The sequence below is a fragment of the Clarias gariepinus genome, chromosome 17 (genome assembly GCF_024256425.1).
Source record: "Clarias gariepinus isolate MV-2021 ecotype Netherlands chromosome 17, CGAR_prim_01v2, whole genome shotgun sequence".
NCBI lineage: Eukaryota > Metazoa > Chordata > Actinopteri > Siluriformes > Clariidae > Clarias > Clarias gariepinus.
The window spans coordinates 346535-356317 of NC_071116.1; the positions used below are offsets into that span (position 1 = coordinate 346535).

At 39.6% G+C, this 9783-nt stretch overlaps 1 protein-coding gene across 1 annotated transcript in view; it reads right to left on the reverse strand.

Annotated features, from left to right (window-relative positions):
* The window catches only part of f9b (coagulation factor IXb), an 11955-nt gene extending 2836 nt beyond the window's left edge, over positions 1-9119 (reverse strand). The window contains exons 1-4 of the mRNA XM_053516247.1: positions 8991-9119; positions 8377-8546; positions 7471-7495; positions 6937-7050 (exon numbers count right to left, since the gene is read on the reverse strand). Coding sequence (XP_053372222.1) covers positions 6937-7050; positions 7471-7495; positions 8377-8546; positions 8991-9066 — 385 coding nt within the window. The 5' untranslated portion in view covers positions 9067-9119. The remainder of the gene's footprint in view (positions 1-6936; positions 7051-7470; positions 7496-8376; positions 8547-8990) is intronic.
* Positions 9120-9783: the final 664 nt, after the last annotated feature.

Genomic DNA, 9783 nt, shown 5'->3' on the forward strand with positions numbered 1-9783 from the left:
AAGCATTAATCATTATTAAGGATTGTATGTGGGGTGGGGGTGGGGATTCCAGTCACTGTATTTTCGAGTCCAGTAGAGTGTTTTGTTAATAAATGAGAGCTGGTAGGAGAGGTGTTCGGTAGTTGCAGCATAAAAGCAAGATTAAAAATCACACCTCAGGTACCGTGTTCTGCTCTATCCACACTATACGCTGCACACTATTTGCTACATACTTCACATTTAGCCATTTGGCAGATGCCCTTATCCAGGGCAACTAACATTTTCATAATTTTTATACATCTGAGCACTTGAGGGTTAAGGGCCTCGCTCAAGGGCCAAACAGGGACAACATCGTGGTTAGTAGGATTTGAACCTTGGACCTTCCAAACCGTAGTCAAGAGACTTAACTACTGAGCTACCCCAGACAACGCTGACACTGCACACTATATTCTGCAAAGTGTACACTGCACGCTATACACTACACACTATACGCTGCACATTATATACTGCACGTTATAGATCACACACTATACGCAGCACACTATACACTACACACTGTATGATGCACACTACACTACACAATATACGATGCACACTATACAATACAGACTATACACTACACACTATTTGCTGCACACTACACACTGCACAGTATACAATACAGACTATATTATACACATTATACACACTGCACACTATACACTACACACTATATGCTGCACACTATATACTGCACACTATACAATACAGACTATATGCTGCACAACATATACTACACACTAGTGATGCGCGGGTCGTCTGGTAACAAGGAATTGTCACTTTGGTTGGGGCGGGTCATTAAAAACAAAATTAAATTAAAAAATCCATGTATGTTGCGTGCAATTCCCTAAAGCCTATATTGAATATTTGGGAATATCTATTTTCATATAAGTTCTTTGATAAGGTTACGTCACGTGACAAGTCACGAAAGCGCCAAGCAGCTACCGCTGCCAGTCACAACAAAAACAAAGAAATAAAAGATGGAAGATGAGGTGCGGGAGAAATTGAGGTCAGGACTTTACATCATTAAAAGTAAAAAAGATCAGGCTGCGAAATCTAATGTTTTAGCAATCTTTTTTTGCACAGCGAACGTAAAAACGCTAAATGAACATTTCCGTGTGATAAATGAAAAAATAGGTCAGTGGGCTGTAAACGCTAAAGTAGAAATACCTGCCCTGCCCTATACAAATCTAAAATAAAAAATTGTTTAGCTTAGATTACAAACGCTGCTTTGTAAATGTTTAAAATGTGTATCATTATCTTGTTATTAATATGACCTGATTTATCGTTCATATTCATAATCATATGTTGTTGTAAGTTCACACGATGTTTCCAAGCACTTTCAGGCTGAAATAAAGGCTGTTTTTATTTGAATTACAATGCCTAGTATGTCTATTTAATGGTCGCGGGGCGGGGTGTAAAAATAGATACAGTGGTGCGGGGCGGGCTAGGGCGGGCTGAATAAAAGCGGGACCCGCGAGTTGGAAAAGTACCCTACCCGCGCATCACTACTGCACACTATACACTTAACACTAGACACCATACACTATGCGCTGCACCCTATACCATAACATTTAACACTGCACACTATACACCACTCACTATATGCTGAACACTATATACTACACACTATACGTTACATATTAAACACTGCACACTACACACTATATACTACACACTATACAATACAATACTGCACACTATATACTAGACACTGCACACTATACATTACACACTATATACTACACACTATACGCTACACACTATACAATACAATACTGCACACTATATAGTACACACTAGACACTGCACACTACACACTGTACATTACACACTATACACTACACACTATACGCTACACACAATTCAATACAATACTGCACACTATACAGTATACTAGACACTGCACACTACACACTATGCGCTGCACTGCTGCTACAGTTTTGTAGCATTGCCACATAAGGGGCAATTTTATATATTGTCACGACACGTCAAGCCGCAGCCCCTCCATGATCACCTAAGAACTCCAATTCCATTCTCATAACCACTTCTTATATCTTACCGCCTCAACCCATATCAGTGATCACCCATCATGCCTATTTAAACCACGCTATGACACCACCACATCGCCAGTTTATTGAGTGCCTTACCAGCCCAATTTACCAGCGTTATTCTCGTCCTAGTTTTCCAGGATATCGACCTCGTTTTGCTTCACCGACTACGTCTTCATCCACAATGACACCAAGATTCCTGACCTGGGTGAAGACTGAGGAAAAATGTTTGCCAAGCTCATTGATAAGATCACCTCTCAATTTTGGGGGTCCAAATACTACACACTGTACCCTGCACACTACACACAATACACTGCACACTATCTACACCACACTATATACTGACACTATACACTGCACACTTTACACTACTTACTATACACTACAAATGCACTGCACACTATACGCTGCACACTATTACACTACATACTACACTCTATACACTGCACACTATATACTGTACACTACACACCATACACTGCACACTATACATTACACACGACTCACTATTGCCTGCACACTATTAACTACACACTATACACTGAACACTATAAATTACACACTGCTGTACATAATATATAGTGTTAATTTCGTCAACGAAAATAATGGCGAAAAATATTTGTTGATGACATTTTTCCTGGGACTGAGACTATATGAAAAAGATAAGACTTAAACATTTAATTTTGGTTACAATCTGCTGCAATACAGTGTTCATTTATTATGGCACAAGAAGTAGTGTTTTCCGGGTCATGGAGTGCCGCATATCAGGAGTAGTTTGCATGTGCAGTGATCTTCATCATCACAGGAGTATTACTTACAAGAGATGATATTTGGACTCATTTAATGAGGCGCCATATACAGCTTAAAACTCCACTCAAACACACACACACACACACATATATATATAACTATATATATAGAACTGTGTACAGATCCTTGCAACATGGGGCCGTGCATTATCTTGCTGAAACATGAGGTGATGTTCATGGATGTATGGCACAACAATGGGCCTCAGGATCTCATCACGGTATCTCTGTGCATTCAAAATGCCATCAATAAAATGTACCCGTGTTCTTCGTCCATAACAGATGCCTGCCCATACCATAACCCCACCACCACCATGAGCCACTCGATCCACAACATTGACATCAGCAAAGCGCTCACCCACACGACGCCACACACGCTGTCTGCCATCTGCCCTGAACAATGTAAACCGAGATTCATCCGTGAAGAGAACAGCTCTCCAACGTGCCAGACGCCATCGAATGTGAGCATTTGCCCACTCAAGTCTGTTACGGCGACGAGCTGGAGTCAGGTCAAGACCCCGATGAGGACGACGAGCATGCAGTTGAGCTTCCCTGAGACGGTTTCTGACAGTTTGTGCAGAAATTGTTTGGTTATGCAAACCAATTGTTTCAGCAGCTGTCTGAGTGGCTGGTCTTAGACGATCTTGGAGGTGAACCTGCTGGATGTGGAGGTCCTGGCTAGTGTGGTTACACGTGGTCTGCGGTTGTGAGGCCGGTTGGATGTACTGCCATATTCTGTGAAACGCCTTTGGAGACGGCTTATGGTGGAGAAATGAACATTTAATGCACGAGCGACAGATCTGGTTGACATTCCTGCTGTCAGCATGCCAATTGCACGCTCCCTCAATGCTTGTGGCATCTGTGGCATTTTGCTGTGAGACAAAACTGCACATTCCAGGGTGGCCTTTTATTGTGGGCAGTATAAGGTACACCTGTGCACTACTCATGATGTCAGATCAGCATCTTGATATGGCACACCTGGGAGGTGGGATGGATTATCTCAGCAAAGATAGAAGTGCTCACTATCACACATTTAGACTGATTTGTGAACAATGTTTAAGAGAAATGGTAATATTGTGTATCTGGAATGAATTTTAGATCTTTAAGTCCATCTCATGAAAAATCGGAGCAGAAACAAAGGTGTTGCGTTTATATTTTTGTTGGTTGTATATATATATACTCAGCAAAAAAAGAAACGTCCCTTTTTCAGGACTGTGTACTTCATACTGTGTACACTGCAGTACTCCTAACAGCTGGTGGCCACACCAGATACTGACTGGTACTTTTGATTTTGAGCCTCCCTTCATTCAGGGACACATTGGGAAACATTTTTAGTTTATGTCTTATGGTGTCGACTCTTTTAGTGTTCATACAAATGTTTACACATTAAGTTTACTGAAAGTAAAAACAATTGAAAGTCAGAGGACGTTTCTTTTTTTGCTGAGTATATATATATATATATATATATATATATATATATATATATATATATATGTACGTGTGATTCATATATGTGTATGCCAGTGTTTAATGTGTGTGTGCATGAGTGAAGTTTGATTTAAGCCGTATACGGCGCCTCATACATTTTCTTTATATTGAAACGGGGGTAAAACAGCAGATGTGTAATAAGTGAACAGTCCCCTGTCGTGGGGGCACACAGCTGATGGAAAAAAATACCACAAACCTGAAGAGACGCATCAAGGCATCCCATAATAATCACCCAGCCTGGTTTTACAGCCTTTCTGTGGTAACTGTTACCACATGAAAACATATTTATGTTGTGATGTATTTTATTTTATTTTATAGTTAAACAGATGTCAAAAACATTCATTTAATAGGTTAGCAAATTATCGTGACTGTGTATGAAGTGTGTAAATTCATTAAAAAAAAATGTCAAAACACTGTTCGTATGCTCCTATTGTTTTGTAGAACATGCAGCAGTTGTTGTGATGGTAAAAAATAAACATCAGATGAAAAGATACATTTTAAAATGTTAAAATAATTATTTTGTGAAAAAACTTTAAATGGGTTTTGGATAGACTAGATTGACTGTAGGGATAATTAATAATAATCTTATTGTTAAAATGTTACGTTTTAATCTCGGTATTACAATCACAAGGAAACATAAAAACCTTTTTAAAGAAAATTTTATTAGGTTAAAAAGGACTTGGGACAATGGTCCACACTGTCCATGTCCTTGGTGGGACGATTAATGCCATTGAAATTAGTATTTTTTCTAAATGTTAATATCTTTTCCAGTCTGTACCTGTTTTTATTCCCAAATCTTACTTTAGTGCTTTAGATTCAATTATATCCTATTACCTTTGGAAAGGTAAACATCCACGATTGAATAAGTCCCTACTTCAAAGATCTAAAAGAGACGGTGGCATGACTCTGCCTAATTTTCGTTTTTACTACTGGGCAGCAAACATTCAATCTGTCATCTTTTGGGGATATTTTCACAACCAACCTAATCGGCCTGCCTGGGTGGAAATGGAGATAAAGTCCGTAAAGAACCTCTCTGTCTCTGCACTCCTTGGATCTGCACTCCCCATCCCCTCAATTAAACCTATCAATAACTCAGTTGTTAGGCATACCCTGAGAGTATGGGCTCAGTTCAGAAAGCACAGCGGTCTTCTGGGCTTCTCTCTGTCCAGTCCTATTGTCTCTAACCATCTCTTCCAACCTTCTTTACATGATTCAGTGTTTCAGGAATGGTACAATAAGGGCATCAAGCTTTGCAAAGATCTGTTTGTTGATCATAGGTTTGCATCGTTTGAGCAGCTCTCTGAAAGGTTTAACCTACCCAATTCTCATTTTATCAGATACCTGCAAGTAAGACACTTCATTTGCTCTTTAATACCAAATTTCCCTGAAGCTCCTGGTGTATATATTCTAGATAATCTCCTCTGTTTGTCCCTATTGCGTAAAGGCTTAATATCCACTTTTAATGGTGGATTGATGGGTTTGAGTCACACCCCGTTAAGTAAAATAAAAACTGCTTGGGAGAAAGATTTAAATCTCTCACTGTCAGATGATACTTGGAATTTAATTCATAAACTTGTCAACTCAACCTCCTTATGTGCCGCCACTCCTTATTACAGTTTAAGGTTGTACACAGGGCTCATTTCTCTAAACTTAAACTTTCCCGTTTCTACCCAGACATTGATCCTTGTTGTGAGAAATGTAAAAGTGGAGAGGCGTCTCTTGTTCATATGTACTGGACATGCCCGAATTTGGAAAAATTCTGGAGGGATGTTTTTAAAACCTTGTCGTACGTATTGAACTGCAACCTTGAACCAGACCCTCTGATCGCTCTCTTTGGTATCACTGGAGAGGAAGATAAGCGTCTAACTCCAGCTAAACAGCGTCTGTTATCTTTTGCGACACTCCTGGCCAGGCGTTCTCTTTTATTCAAGTGGAAGGATTCCACGTCACCCACTCACACCCAGTGGCTCAGAGATATTATGTCCTGTTTGTCCCTGGAGAAGATCCACTACTTAATCCGCTATTCAGACTTGAAATTTCAACAGGTGTGGGGGCCCGAGTTCGCTTTTTCACATACATTTATAGTTTGATTCCCTTCTTATTTAATTGTTTGTTTTTTGTTTTCTTTTTCCTTTTTTCTTTTGCAAGCAGAACCAAAAAACTTCCAGCTCCATATTCTTCTTCCCCCCCCCCCTTTTTCTTCTTCTTTTTTTCCCCCTTTGTTCTGCATGTAAAAATGGCTTGGAGTCAGGGAGGGGCGGGGTGGGTGCTATGGGGTTTATAAGGGGGTTATAAAATGAACTAAAAGTTACGTTTTAATTAACGTAACTTTTAGACAAAGATACTTAAGGGTTCCTTTGATTAAAACTAGACTAAATTGTCCAGACTTTTAGTCGACTAAAACTTGACTAAACAAGGCTAAGACTGACTAAATATGATAAAAACTAACAGGGACATTTATCCCAGGACTAAGACTAAAATTGAGAATACCTGACAAAATGAACACTAGTGATAATACTTTCAGTGAAGCCGGATTAAACACTGAGGTTATAAAGGTGTGAACAGGTTCTTGCCAAGCTCGCAGTTCTTCCCGTTGAAGCCGATGCGACACCAACACGTGTAGGAGCTCATGGCATCTTTACACGTCCCTCCATTTTGACAAGGAGACGACAAACACTGATCTCCATCTGTCACACACACACACGTGCGCACACACACACACACGCGCACACACACACACACAACACACACACACACAAACGCATGACGCAGCCATAAGTACTAATAATCTTATTTTACACATTAGTATTAAATATACACTGTTTAGTATTGAAGTGACATGATGTGTTGAGTGTTCAGTAACTGACAGGGTTTGTTTACAGGATGTGCGTCTTTTACTTTCATTTACAGAACATTAACGGTTTGGAGAGATAAGACATTATTTCATGTGGCAGCCATATTGGCTCTGTCCATATTCTAAAGTAGAGAGTGTAGTGTGGAAGTGCGGTATGAGACACAGCCTTCGTGTTGTACTAATACACACACGCCCAGTGCGAGGTAAAATGAATCGGTGTCATTAATCACAGGAGTAATTAATTCATGCTCACCGATGTATCGGATCCAGAACTCCCTCTGAAAAAGAGGAAGATGTATGTGAGATACTGTACATGAGGACATGTCACTGAAGAGGAAGAAAAAAATATGAAGAAAATTGAAAACATTGAAAATCATATTTTATGTATAATATCAAACACTAACTTTAACTGTCACAGTGAATAACAACTAAAGAAATGAGATCCAGCCCTAACACTACACACACACTCTGGTGCAGTGACTAACACTAATGATCTGGTTACCGTGTCGTTACCTGTCAGGGGGCGGGGCTTAATATGCAGCAGGTCTCCAAGAAAGACAAATAGGTGAGTGTAAGGATCTGTGTGACTTTGACGAGGGACATGTTGTGATGTCTAGACGACTGGGTCAGAGCGTTTCTAACACCACGGCTCTTATGGGATGTTCCCAGTCTGCAGCGGTCAGCACATAACAAAAATGCTCCAAGGAAGGAAAACCGGTGAAAAGGCGACAAGGTCACGGGTGCCAGGGGTCAGGGGTCACTGATGCACATGATCTCAGTCTGATCGAGTGTCGGTGGGACTTGCTTGAGAAACACGTCTGATCCATGGAGGCTCCACCTCACTTACTTACAGGAATTAAAGGATCTGATACTGACAGCTCGGTGCCACACACATACACACACCTTCAGTCATGTCATGGATGGTTTAGTGACACAAGGGGGCGCTACGTAGTATTAGGTGGGTGGTCATAATGGGATTGCTGTGTATCACGCCTGCTCTTAAACCCATTCTTCACCATAAACATATTATTTTATGAGCATTTACTTTACGGTCATATTTTCTTCTTTTTCGTTAATTGTGAATCTGTTCAGCTGTGAGAAACCTCTGATCTCTTTTAATAAAATATAATCCTGAATTTATCCTGATGTGTTTACTTACAGTTTGCTCCGTGTTTTCAAACACTTCACGTGCTTCCTCAAAGCTGCACTTCTCCTCTCGACACTCTCTCTCCAGGTTATCTCTCAGAACCTCCTCCAGCGCTCCTTTATTAAAGCGCTTCTGTCTCAATAACCCCGACTGAGCTGTCTGTCTTGACACAAACACTGAGACTGAGACACACACACACACACACACACACACATACATCGAAGGAGAGGGGGAGAGATTCATTTTTATTATTATTTTTATTATTTCAGATCCAGGTTGGAAAGTTTATTTTGAGTGTATTTTATATTTCTGATTCAGTTTATAAATAATTCAAAGCCGAAGGTCTTAATGTGGATCACAGCCCTGTGAGATTACAGGCAGTTTACAGTGAAGTGCAGATCATTAAATTATTAAATTATTAAAATATAAAAGGATTACATACAATAACATGCAAATGATAAAAAAATAAATTAAACAGGTTGAATAATTTAATTATAAATTTTATCAAATATTGATTTACTCAATATTATTAGATTTATTTAATCTACATTTAGCAAGAATATCTAAAGTAATGACTTTAACTGTGATTAGAGATTAATTTACGCTGTAATATTCCTCACACCTACCTGATGACGTCAGACAGAAATGAGATATTAAAATGAAAGTTCCATATGTTAAAGTAAGGAGAGAAATTTTCTCCATTTTTCCTTTTAAATGCCTCCAGCCAGACTGTTATTCAAATAGTGCAAAGTTCAAAAAAAGGCACACACACACACACACACACACACACACAGTTTGGCATGCTCCATGTTCTTTACAGTTCCATGACTAACTGGAATCTAAAAGGAAAGTTGTTACCATATTTGGACATTTGGGGGCGTTCCTTTGTTGGATTTTTCAGCGTGTGTGTTTGTGAGATCAGGGCCAAAGTTCTAGTGGTTCTTACACACACACACACACAAACACACACACACTATTTGATCGTTTCACTTTGGTTTTTGTTAATAAATAAAACTGAACAGTTTCAGAAATTCTCTTCATCTTTAGAGTTAAACAGATCTATTTAAATATTAATCAATAAATAACATCCGTGTGTTTAATGTTACCTCGTACTGAATAGCTGGTGTGGAATAAGTTACATTTAATATCTGTAATATTGTGTTGTCATGGTAACAGCTTTGACAGATACAGTGTTATACACACACCGGAGACACGATGTCTTTATCGGCTTTAATTAAAATACAGAAAAACACTGAACTTCCACAGTTTCACCACTAGATGTCGCAGCACACAGCACTGAATTGCACGTTCCATCCGTCCATCCGGGTTTAGTCCAAGTACTGGAGAAACAGATGCGTCTTGAGTCGTCGTTTAAAGACAGTCAGCGTCTCTGCTGTACGGACATCTAGAGCAGGTTCG